General features: G+C 35.1%; 1 protein-coding gene across 1 annotated transcript in view; it reads left to right on the plus strand.

Annotated features, from left to right (window-relative positions):
* Positions 1-11307: 11307 nt before the first annotated feature.
* The window catches only part of CPS1 (carbamoyl-phosphate synthase 1), a 127500-nt gene continuing 125228 nt past the window's right edge, over positions 11308-13579 (plus strand). The window contains exon 1 of the mRNA XM_027051699.2: positions 11308-11588. Within this exon, the coding sequence (XP_026907500.1) occupies positions 11463-11588 (126 nt within the window). The 5' untranslated portion in view covers positions 11308-11462. The remainder of the gene's footprint in view (positions 11589-13579) is intronic.

Here is a 13579-nt window from a genome sequence, read left to right on the forward strand (position 1 = left end):
TTGGACAGTCCTCCTTTGACTTCTCTCTTTTCTTGTTCCCTGTACTCCTTCTGTCATGTTTTAAGTATTTTCTTGGGTGAAATTTGTGTGGCAGGATGAGGAACCTAAGAGGAACAAGTAGCAGAGATGGGGAGTACCAAGACACTTTTGATTCTAGCCAGTGGGAAGGGTGGGAAAGAAACATCACAGCAGAACTGGAGCCTCCCATTGAGTGGCTCTAGTCTCTGCCAGGAGTCAGGCTTGAACTTCAGTGTTAATTTCTTTTCTTTTGTTTTGTATTTGCATAGGACTATGCCTTGATTTCTTATACTATCATTGTGAAATAGCTGGATGTCCTACCTTCAGTGTTCAAGAGTCATCTTGGCTTGTTATCATACCTGTTTCACATCATCATGGTTGCCTAGAAGCTGAGCCAAAGACTCTACTTATAAACTCCAAGGACTGAAATTAACAGTTACAAAAAATTGATGGTGTTCAATGGACGTATTTGCCGATGTTTTTGTCAATTAGTGTTATAGACAACTTTTATGTAAATGCAAACATTTTTAAAAAGAATGTTTTCTTTAAAAGGCTGATTTTCATTGAAATTGATTCTGGTCTCTAAAGCAGAGAGTTAGCTGCAGTGATAATTTACCAAAAAAAATGCAGACAATTCAGGACTTTAGTTTTAGATTATTAAAAATGTTTATTTTCAGATTTGAGTACTGTTTTCTCAGTACACTGTGGTATTTCAACGTGCTTTTAAACATTATCGAGATAAGAATTGGGATACCTTCACAGTAAAGAAGTGTCCTGTTTTTCTTACCCCCTGATTAAAAATGGAAGGAAATGGGAGGTACATACCCGAGCAGTTCTTTTTTCTAGTGTCACAGAATGATCATTAGATCATATAGGCACTCTGATCGCCACATGAATGGGGAAATTAAACTACACTCCTGAAAGACCTTTAGTTGAAGGTTTCAGTAAACTTTCAGGTTTTAAGTTTTTGAAACTTATATGAATATAAATATAAGAAAAAAATCATGTCCTAATAAAAGATCTGTCTTTTATTTAAAAGTTTATCACATAACAAATTTATCTAGAGGATATATAATTCTATTTGTGAATTTGGAGAAGAAACATATACTTTTGAGAGAATCTTTGGTTTGTGTTGGGAATAACAATATTTTATAACTATCCTATGTCCCCAAGAGCCTTGTATCTATCTTTATTTTTTTATGATAGGGAAATATTGATTAATTAATCAAGTACTAATCAATCCTGTTAATTAATGGTAGAAAAATAGATATTTACACAAGTAACTTTTGAGTCAAGGTCTTTAATAATTTAAGGAATATGGTTACCATATTTAGTACAAATATTATTCTGACCTGACAACTCTTTTTTTTTCCAAGTTACGTACTGGTGTACCATCCAGAGTAACTAACATATAATATACTTTTTCCAATATAAAACCTTATCTTTTTCATTTATCTTTTCATAATATATCTAATCACTCTTTTTGTAGGATTTTTATTATTCCTATTTGGCTTCAGTTTCTAATCCCAGTCAATTAACTTTTAAAAATAAACTTTTGAAACTTTCTCCCAGTTCTCAACTTTCGAATGCTCAATCTGCTTTTTTGGTCCACAGAGTTTTCAAGAATGTTCTCTTGAAATAATCAGTTTCCTAATCTGAGTTCAGTTAGCAACAACATTACTTATTTTCCTCTTCCTATCAGCTGAGGATGATTTCGATGCAGTCAAGTATAAGTTAAAAATAAGTGACATCCAATAAACAATACCAGAATAAAACATTTAATTCTTCAACACCCCAGGGAGTGTCAGGAGTTGAAATCCAAGTTGGCAGTTTCTCTGTAGAATTCAAGGATCAGGATGTTGGCTTCTTTTTCTTTATCCTCCTCTTCTTCCTTCCATTGTCCACCTCCTTCTTGTTTTTCTTTTTTTCCCCTCTAGAGCATTATTTTCACCAAAAAAATTTAATCTCAATAAAATAAAAAAAAAGACACCCTTTCAATGATTCAACTCACAAGTCTCCTAATCTGGAGGAAGAAGTAGCTGTACGGTCCATTCATGAGAATTTTCAATAATATTTTAGGAAGATGGAACTTTATTATTTATGACAGTAGTTCAGGAGGGCAGAATACATCTTCCTGGATCAAGTTCCTCTGAAAATAGGAGGCCAGGGAAGAAATCAGTTTTAATACAACAAATGTACTATAAAAGGGGGTGGAGTATGAATGTGCGTGGGTGACCTGTTTTTAGTCAAAAAAGAAAAAATGTCTTCTACGTCATTCCAATGTAATCCGCTGTCTTTTACTTCATGAAGTCGGTAACTTCAAGACATGTTGCACAACTTGCTTCTTTGTGATTCTCAAAAATGTTTAATTTAAAGAGGGTCCGATACTTGCTTAGCACATGACCTGGATTACCATGGATAACCCCTCCTCATGGCCAAGTTTGCTCTTTAGAGCCTTGCAAAATCATTTGTGTTTACCCTCAACAAACGTTAAGAAAACAAGACCGTCAGAGCTGTTTGTTCTGTTCAGCACATTAGAAGATAATTTCGATGCAATGATAATTATTGTGCAAAAGGGCTGATGATGAATTAAATTTTTTAGCTTAGAAATATTTCACTCCTTAGAATAATAGTTACCTGATGAGTTGGTCGTTTTATTGTGTAAAATTTATGTTGCAGCCATGTTTAGGCCAAATTTTAAGAAATGTTAGGCCAACATCAAGTGTAAAGCTTGACTGATATAATTTATGTAGTTTGTTTCACAAGTTGTGCCATTATGTAGAAAATTATTTTTATTTAAAATGTAGTAATTGTTCAAAATATACATTTTTACAGCAATTTCTACTAAAGGCTTTAGCTCTAGTATTAAATAAGTCAAAATCATGAGATGACTGGCTTATTTAGATATTTATTTCTTATATCTATAAAAAAAAAGAATTGAAAAGATTATTTTAAGGATCCCTTTCAGCTATCTATAACCACCTATCTACATACTTTTTTATATTCTGCTTGATGAGAATTTAGTCAATACTTTAAAAATTTTTTTCAATTTCCCATGAAGCATCTTTCAGCATAAAAGAATGCTGTTTCCTGATATACAGTGTCTAATACATGGAAAGTGTTCAGTAAATACTTCCTGAATTCATTATTCTTTTAGCAATTCTAGACTTCATTTTTTTTTAATAAGCAATCATGAAAATTCAATGGCATTAAATTATCCATTTCTGGAATAAGTAACTGCAAGCAATAAGATGTAAGATAGAAAAATGTAAAATATCTCTTGCTACTTTATGTGAGTACAGCTTAATCAGTTAGCCAGCTAGAAGTGTGGCTCCCTGGCCAATTAGTTCCACCAGGTAGATTACTAGAACAAAAATTGCATGGTTTTACTTCCATGTTACCCTCTTCATTTTTTATATTATTTAACAATTTTTTAAGTTTATTTATTTATTTTTGAGAGAGAGAGAGAGCACAAGTCGGGGAAGGGTAGAGAGAGAGAGAGAGAATGGTGAAACAGACTCTGAAACAGGCTCCAGGCTCTCACCTGCTAGCACAGAGCCTGTCATGGGGCTCGAACTCACAAACCATGAGATCATGACCTGAGCTGAAGTCGGATGCTTAGCCAACTGAGCCTTCCAGGTGCCCCTCATATGTTATTTTCATGTTAAACATAATAATAAATCAGAGAAGTTGTGGATACATTTTCCTCATTATTTGATTTTTACTGAAGTTACATTTACTAATTTCCAGGTAATGCCATAGTATCTGTGAGCATTGCTACCTCTACAATCATATATTCTTCCTATGAAATTGGATGTTAATGTGCCTACCCTTTCCAACTCATTTCATGTTGTTTTTCCTAGTTATAAATGACATGCTGGAGAGAGGATGGACGTTGGCTAAGAGCTGAGTTTTGATCTTGGCTTTGCAGCTTATTAGCTGTGTGATCTTGAGCAAGCTACTGAACTGTCTGTGACTCACTCACCAACTTTGTCTGTGAAATAGGGATAATGTTAGCTATGTTCAGTGCAGAGATTGCTTTCAAGATTAGCAAATAATACACGCCAAGTACCTAGGTCAGCACTTAGTAGGTGATCCACAAATGGCAAGTACTTTTGTCATTCCAATATAATGGACTTTCAGTCAGGATCATATTTATCAGCATTGGAGCCATTAAAATGGATTTATTTAAATACATATTTACACTTACTGTCAGAACAGCAAGTGGTGTATATATCTTTCTACATAGATATAGGTATATACTAATATATTGTAGTTATAAATTCCAGTGTTTTAACTGCTATTGTAGGAGTTTTCTTATTTATTACCCAATAATTGCCCTTTCTTTTGGACTTTCAAGAAGGTTGGAAAATTTTGACTAGGAACCCTGCATGACATGCTCTTACATTTAATAGTCATCTTACTGTCAAAATTCCATTTTTAGTATTTTAAGTTATTTAATATTTAACTTTCTAGTGAACTTTGAGCTTCTTTTCTTAAATTTCACTCTAAATTCTGTTATGTATGGCTTTAATAATAACAGCTTACTATAACTAACTCTGGGAAGCCTGCTATGCTTTATGACTGCTACATATGCTTTTTGGCCTATTTCCATATAATATATAATATATAATCACTCCTCCATAGTTTGTATTTGCAGTTTGTTTTTCTCCCTCTTTTTGGACTGACTTACACTTGTCCTCACTTTGCTTGCACTTTACTCTGTTTGTATTTGACTATGTCTCAAATTTGCCAAGGTCACTGTGAATTCTGAATCAACTTTCTAAGGTATTGTCTACTCTGTTCTCATCCTACAAAGACATAAAAAGTTTGGTTTGTTCACTGGCTAATTCACTATGTCCTCTTACATTTATGCATGTTCTCCAGCAGATGTATATATACCTAATCCTGGTCTGGAATATGTACTCAATGCTCTTGAATGAAGGTGGATTGCATCTAACATTTCTAGTTAGTCTAGGAGTTGTGTCTCTTTTCTTAAAGGTAGAAATTAATATGATGAGATTTATTCTTTATAAATGCATGCTGCTTCCATAGATTAACCTCTTTTCTTTTTTTTAATTTTTTTAACGTTTATTTATTTTTGAGACAGAGAGAGACAAAGCATGAATGGGGGAGGGTCAGAGAGAGGGAGACACAGAATCCGAAACAGGCTTCAGGCTCTGAGCTGTCAGCACAGAGCCCGATGCGGGGTTCGAACTCACGGACGGCGAGATCATGACCTGAGCGGAAGTCAGCCACTTAACCGACTGAGCCACCCAGGCGCCCCTGACCTCTTTTCTTTAAGGTGTTCTCGAGTGGGGTCTCATACATGATAGCTTTTTTATTTTCTTAGGCTATAAATCCCACGTGCCTTGGATTTTAAGTGTGACACCATTTTTAGTCTCTCTTCCGGCTTCATTTTGCACTTCCTTTGTATCACTTCAACATTTATGTTATCAAATGTTATATTGATAAACACATTCATGAAAACTGGTTCCTCAGTGTCTGTCCCTCTAAGTACCAATTGGATTTAATGAATGTGTCTCACTTGATTGGATTTCCAAAGCCATCTGATTTTTTAAAGACTCCATCATCTAATAACATAATATCTGTCTACGGTCATTATTGATAAATCTTCTCTCTGGCCAAACTATTTAATCTATCAATTTTTTTCTCATTTCTGTGATGGGAGAAAGTATATGCCTTCTATGCAGGTACAAATCTGCATCACTTTCCTTGAAAGAATAGGCTTTTTTGTCCATATCTTTACTTGTGATGGTGTTCCTGGTTATTTTAGGCTAATAAAAATCAGAATTGAAACATAATAATCATTTCTCCCTTTTATATTCTACTTTCTGGCATCATGACTCAAACACAAAATAGCACTTTCTCTTTTGGAGGGTGTTATTTCATCTTCCTTTACTCTGAATTTGTTTTCTCTGCAGACATACTTTGCCTCTTAAATTTCTCTCTTCAACACAGCATTTTGTATTATTCTTAATTGATGGTTCTTTTCCCCTATTCCTGAATATCCTTATTTCCTGTTATATTTATGGACATAATTTTGTTTCTGCTTAAATAATCATAATTGATCAGGCAGGTACTCAGTCCACAGGAATCCATTCATTTACTCAATCATTTTTCTAGAAGCACCTCCTGCATGCTTGTTTTTTTAAAGACTTTTTGATACATGCATAATTTTCTTAGAATTGCTTTGATTCATTACCTAGCAAGACACACTTCAAGAGGGCAATAGGCAGTTTTTGTACTTTTTAAGTAAGGAATTACTAACGCCATTATTTTCTCTATATTCCAAAACTTGAGGCCTTTGTTCTCTAGCATGAGCTGGGTCTCATTTTTTTTTTTTTTCACTTTGTAGCAGATCTCCCCTTGTTTATGTCAATAGATCATCCAAATGAAGACAATATTTGAAATTAGTACAAATACTATTATAGGCTGTCGATCAGTGTTACTTTACATTTCCTTTTAAGAAGTTTTCTTGATCATTGATATTAATTAATTTATTAATGGGAACAAAAAATGTACAAAATAAGAAATAGTACTTATACAAAGCACATGGAAATTTTTGACCTCACTGGTAGTTTAAAATTAAAGTAAAAACAAAATACTGTTTTCTGCTCTTAGATGAGAAAAATGAAAGATAATGCCTATTGTTGGCAGAGTGTATTGAGAGGGACACTCATATACTGCAATTGTGTGTAGATGGATACACTATCTTTGGGGAGAAATGTGTCAATATTGATAAAAATAGCAATATTGATATGCCTTTTAACAACATTAGAAGCAATGGAAATCAAATATTTTATAGCTCTTTTAATTAAGGGGTTTTTTTTAAGTTTATTTATTTATTTTGAGAGAGAAAGAGAGCATGAGCAGGGGAGGGACAGATAGAGAGGGAGAGAGAATCCCAAGCAAGCCCCACCCTGTCAGCACAGAGCCCAATGCTGGGTTTGAATTTATGCGAGATCATGACCTGAGCTGAAACCAAGAGTTGGAGGCTTAATTGATTGAGCCACCCAGGTGCCCCTCAACTAAGGTTTTAAAAGACCATTTAATAACATCAAATATACTCTTAATATAATATTACCTCACCAAAGCATAATGCAAGTTGATCACATCTTTAAAACTATGACCTGTACATAGGAGTAAATGCTGGAAGAAGGTATGCTAAAATGTTAACAGAAGTTACATTAGAGGAATGAGCTATTATCTATTTTTTATATTCAAAAAATGTTTATTAAATGAAAATAAATATCACTTAGTATTTGATATAATACCAATTTCAATACCAGATATCTTAATGACACATTTATCAAATTAAGTGCTCTTAGGGATTTGGAAGGCTGAATGCTTCCATTCCTCTTAAGAAATGATAAATAAAAGGGGCGCCTGGGTGGCTCAGTCGGTTGAGCGTCGGCTTCAGCGACTGACTTCGGCTTCCGACTTTGGCTCAGGTCATGATCTCGTGGTCTGTGAGTTCGAGCCCTGCGTCGGGCTCTGTGCTGACAGATCAGAGCCTGGAGCCTGTTTCAGATTCTGTCTCCCTCTCTCTCTGCCCCTCCCCCGCTCATGCTCTATCTCTCTCTCTGTTAAAAATAAATAAACATAAAAAAATTTTAAAAAAGAAATGATAAATAATTATACTAGTTACGGATACTTTTCTCTCTCCCTTCCCCTCTCTGTTCTCTCTCTCTGTATGTGTATATATATGTATATCTATACATGTTTATGTATACATATACATATATGTGTGTGTGTGTATGTGTGTGTGTGTGCATATATATATATATGAAATATTTCAATTTATGGAAGAAATAAAATACTTTCTCAGAATTAGATAAAAATGTTCAAGTGTCAAAATCTAACAAAATCAAAAAAAGTTTGTTTTTAATAATTTTTAATTTTCTGTATGAGATCATGCAAGAGAAGGTAGCTCAGTACTATAAACAGTGAAAACTATGATAAATGTATCGATAGAGAAGGGTTAAATTTATACAAAAATTTTTTCTTTTTTGAGTGAATAACTCATAAGATTAGAGGATTTGTATCCTGGCTCATACAGCATCTATTTCAAATGCACAGATTTCCCCAGGCTGCTGTGTGTTCATGCATCCATACCTGTCACCCTGCTTAGTTACATGCAGACAGTTTACGTGAGGGGAGAACCATGTAAATGCTATGGGAGACAAAAAAAACTCATTCCAACCTGAAAAATACATTCTTTTGAAATGCTTTGAAAAAAATGTCTTTCATAAAAGTATAATATTTCCACTAAATTTTTTATCTCTGGCTTTAATGTTTGCTACCAATCACCCCTTACCATCTCACTCCTTTGATCTATCCTGATGTAAACTCTCAAACAATCTTTTCTCTCTTTTTTTTTTTTTTTCAGTTTGGTTGTAGATTTCAGTCTTTCTTGAACACTCCAATCTGAAATTACTTGTCATTTTATTTATTGGTCTTTCCAATTCCCAGATGATTATAGAATCAGGATGGATGGATTTTCTTCTTTTTTAATTTTTTTATTTTTTAATGTTTATTTTTAGAGAGATAGAGACAAAGAGTGAGCTGGGGAGGGGCAGAGAGAGAGGGAGACACAGAATCTGAAACAAGCTCCAGGATCTGAGATGTCAGCACAGAGCTGATGCAGGGCTTGAACCCACGAACTGTGAGATCATGACCTGAGCTGAAGTTGGATGCTCAACCCACTGAGCCACCCAGGCACCCCAGGATGGATGGATTTTCTAAGTCTCTAATTCAGAATACTTAAAAAAATTTTCTAAATCTTCTGACTTTTCTCTTTCATTTTGATGACTGGAAACATGGACCATAGCCTACATGCAGGGCCTTTTACTGACCCAAATGAAAGCCCATTACAACTCTCAGACCTATATTTTTCTTTAGACTCTAGAGTCATGGAATTATATCCTAAAGTTGTAGACATCTCTCTGGAAAACCATGTTTAGCTCATCATGCTTTTGGTTAACTGTTATAAAAGGTTAAGAAGCTACTTACTACTGTCTTTTCTTTGTTCGAATCATGGAGTCCTCAGTACCCTGACTGTCATACTCAATCAAAGTGTAGGGAAAGAAGGGAGAAAATACACTACAATGTTTACTGCATGAGTACCTCTGGGTAATGCAACTACGAGTGATTTAAATTTATTTTGCATTTCAAAAAATTTCCATAATCAGTGTAAGTACATGTCATTTTTCTAATTAGGGAAAAATAACCTCATTAAATATACACACATGCATATATATATATATATATATATATACACACACACACACACATATATATCTATGTATATATATGTATATAGTAAGGGACAGACAAGAGGTGTCCAGATATATATATATATATATATATATATATATATATATATATATATATATGGTGAGATAGAGACATAGACATACAGACAAAGGGTGAGACTGAGGCCTAATTTAGAATGAGACTAAACCAATAAGTATTGATTCTAAGTTTTTTGTACCCAGAGTTAAGAGTTTTCCTTCTGCCAGTTTCAGCCTCCTCTAATTCATTTTCCATGATCTTTCTTTCACACACATTTCATCTTTGTTCAAAACACTTCCATGACTATTGTGAACATTATGGGTTAAGTCAACCATTTTAAGGCCCACAAAGTCTTCCATGTTTTGATCCCTGTTCACTTCCCCACCCTGTACCTGCAGCTAGGCTTTTATCAGACTGTTTCAACTTTTTTTTCCATATACCGTATGATTTTCATGTGTCTCTGCTGTTGCTTGTGCCATTCTTTCTGTTTTTTTAGCCCTTTCATCTATTTGGTGAACTCTTATGCATCCTTTGGGATAACATAGCTCAGGATCACATAGTCCTAGGCTTACATTTTACTGGACATGCACAAGGGAGTCTTTTCTTTTCTTTTCTTTTCTTTTCTTTTCTTTTCTTTTCTTCTCTCTCTTCCCTTTTTCTTTCTTTCTTTCTTTCTTTCTTTCTTTCTTTCTTTCTTTCTTCTTTCTTTCTTCTTTCTTTCTTTCTTTCTTTCTTTCTTTCTTTCTTTCTTTCTCTCTCTCTCTTCTCTCTCTATGTCTTTCTTTCTCCGTTGCATTTGGACATCCTACCATACCATTATCTATTTTATTAATTACTTATATACCCTAGATTGAGACTATTTTTTTGCAGTTTTCTATCACCAGAAACCATGAAGTACTTTGGCTTCAGAAAATGTTTATACAAAATACATTTAGTAAGACAGAAGACTGAGCTTAAACTTTGTATCTTTTTTTTAAAAAACAAAGTCATCCTCACTCGCCCATTTCCAGCACCCATCCTATGTACATGCAGTTTACAATCTCTGTGCCATTCTGGGTCATCTTTTCCACTACAGGAAGCATGCGGAGGGAGCTTTCATTTCTTGGCCTCCTTGGCAAGGATACCAAGAGATGATGCGACAGTGCTTCCTGATCCATACAGACACATGACTTACCTGACAGCTTCCACAAGCCTACGAGAGCCTTTGCCTGCCTGATTAAACATGGGATTGAAGGGTTACAGGAATCAATTTTGACTTAGTTGAAGCACAAATGCTCAAGTTTTGAGAACTTTATATGTAACATTTTAAAAGCTAAAAAAAGTCTTGGCTTAGGACCAGTTCTTCTATGAAAATCAACGATTGCCCTTGTTTCAGACACTTTTTATAAATCTTACAAATCTTAAGAGAGATATAAATAGCCTACTTTGCTCTGGTTGTGTCTTAGTTAATATTACCGATTGTTTTAAAATGTAAAATACAAAACAATGCAATAGTAAGAATGGAATATACTACTTTATTAACTCAAAAAAGAACAATCTACATTTATGCAGAAAGGTTTATTGTGATGTCATTTTTACTACATGTGGTTGCATACCCATCCTTTCTTCTAAGCTGAAAATGGCAATTCTTCAGGTTTCTTTGGGAATCCAAAATCTCTTTAGAGGCAAACTAGCCATCACGTCTAACACCAGTAAAAGCCTTTGATCTCTGGCATTATTATAAAGCTATTGCTCTTTAGGGTGAGATTCCTAAGGTTATCCACTGTGGCTAGGTCATTCTATTCAGCTGCATAAGCAGTTCCTTTGATGGATGACTGGTTTTCTACAACACTAGCATTATCTCAGCAGGAGAAGGTAGTGTTTGATGTTTTGTAATTTGTATTACATGTCCATGGAACATCTCTGGACATTACCTCAGGAGGAGGGGTTAAGAGAAGGAGGAGCAGTGGCTGAAGATATTTAATGACAGAATGAATGGAAATTCAAGGATTGCCGTGCAGTCAGCCTTAAACACCAGACTGCACCCCCCCATCTTTCTTTCGCATTAATTAAAAAAATCTTCTAACAAAATTCTCATAAATATAGGTAATTTTATTTGATTTTAGTCACAAATCAACATCTTCAAAATGACGAGGATTTTGACAGCTTGCAAAGTGGTGAAGACCCTGAAGACTGGTTTTGGCTTTACCAAGGCGCCTGCGCACCATCAATGGAAATTTTCAAGAGCTGGCATCAGGCTCCTTTCTGTCAAGGTAACAGTCCCCTACTTCTTATTTCTGATAAAATCATAAGGGGTATAGTTTAGCATGAGGCAAAGGTGTCACTTAGGAAGCAAATACAGATTTGTGTGCCATTCTGAAGTGCTAATTTATTAGTATTGGCTTTAGTATTGAACCTACTGGTTTAGTAAATGTTCCTTTTCAACTGCTCTGAGTAAAATTATGGCAACTTGCACCCAGCATAAAGAAAGGTCACAATCCCTGTGAATATGTAACATGTAAGCGTTCTGCTTAGAAAACAATTATTTTTAAATGCTATCAGGGCTCTGCCTGTGCCCAGACACTACCACACACAGTTTGCTTCAAGAGTGAGGTTGCTTATATGTTCATGAACCACATCACAGTAGGTAATGTGGTAAGCTCTTCTTTATTGGCCCACTGTAAAGTTTTCTCTTCTGAAATGTCATTTTTTAGGGAAAAAAATTGGAAGTATAATATCTACATAATTCTGATATTTGTTAATCACAATGTAGACATTGCCTTTTTGTCCTTTTCCTGCTTAGTCCTTCTTTTATTGTTTTTATTTTGCAGATTAAGGCATTGAAACAATTAGCAGCTGATAATTTTCTCTCTATGAATGTGTCTATAACTGAAGAGCAGGTCCAGGAAGAGAACCTTAAGTGTTCTTCCCCACCCCCACCATTGGATCATGAAATTCCAGCAGGAACTTCCGTTCCTTCCTATAATTTTATGAAGGCATTTATTACCAGAGAAGTCTGAAATTACTCTATGGGAACTTTGCCAATGAAAATCACTTTTAGTAAATATAAAGTTTAAGGGATCACAGTAGCTTTAAATAGATTGTTTTTTGAGTAGTAAGAGCTATAAAAAGTGAGGTAGAAAACAAAATACAAAACAACCTCTATCTGTTGAGGTAAAAATAGGCTCTAATAGTTTTGAGTGTTTTCTGCTACTACTTTGCACACTCACTGGGTTGCCTAAGAATCCTTCAAAAGCTTCCACAGCTTCTACTGCTTAGATTACTCCAGTCAGGTTTGAATAGGATTTTAGCCCTGAGTGACATCTGTAGGGCCAGGCAGTGCCTGTAGATGCTTGTAGCCTCTGGTGACAGGGTGGGGAAAGAAAGGAGTAAAAGGAAAGGGAGAAGGTGACAGAGACAGAGGTGAGGAGTGAGGAGTGAGGAGGGGGAGGGAGAGAGAAAGAAAGGAGAAAGTGAGAGGGAGGGAAGGAGAGAGAGAGAGAGAGAGAGAGAGAGAGAGAGAGAGAGAGACAGAGAGAACACAAGATCTCAGGAGAAAGTACCAGAAACTACCATTTTAAATTAAGAAACCCAGAAACAACCATTTTCTTAGATTTGGCTTAATTGCAACAAGAGAGCCAAAAAGGAGATATGTTCTAAACCATCATCAAAGATGTAGTCACTAGATATAAACTCTGAGAGCAAATATTGGTTTTAGCTCAGTGTTAGTAATATCTCAAGGGTACTCATATATCACTGCGGAGAGAACAGATAGTAATGAAAATAATACCATTTACAGTTAGATGTGTCTTCTAAGACTACAAAGTTGTGTCCCTTGGAATATCTTTTTCTTCTTACAAAAACAGGTAGGCAAGGATAGGCGTATCTCCGTCAGACACAAGAAACAGAGAAATTGAGCGACTACTTAAAATAGCATAGATATGATTGAGATTAGAAGCCAGTTCTCCGTGATCTTAATAAGTGCTCTATATGCCCACAACTACAGCCACAACAAAATGATTTAATTATGTGGATAGACTACAGTGAAAGTAGTTCTTCTAGCTCACGGTGGCAGATCTGTTTTAAAGGTCTGCCAAAGTTCACAGCTAAGAATGACAAATTTGTGGGAGGAATAAGCCATCATTTCATGATGTGAAAGTCATTACTCACACTCAATCATTACTGGCCAGAGTTTTGGAGGAAAGCCAGGCATGAGAAATAGAAGTTCTTGAACTTCACGATAGTAAATTAAAATTCTGTACAG

This window comes from Acinonyx jubatus, chromosome C1 (assembly GCF_027475565.1).
Source record: "Acinonyx jubatus isolate Ajub_Pintada_27869175 chromosome C1, VMU_Ajub_asm_v1.0, whole genome shotgun sequence".
Lineage (NCBI taxonomy): Eukaryota > Metazoa > Chordata > Mammalia > Carnivora > Felidae > Acinonyx > Acinonyx jubatus.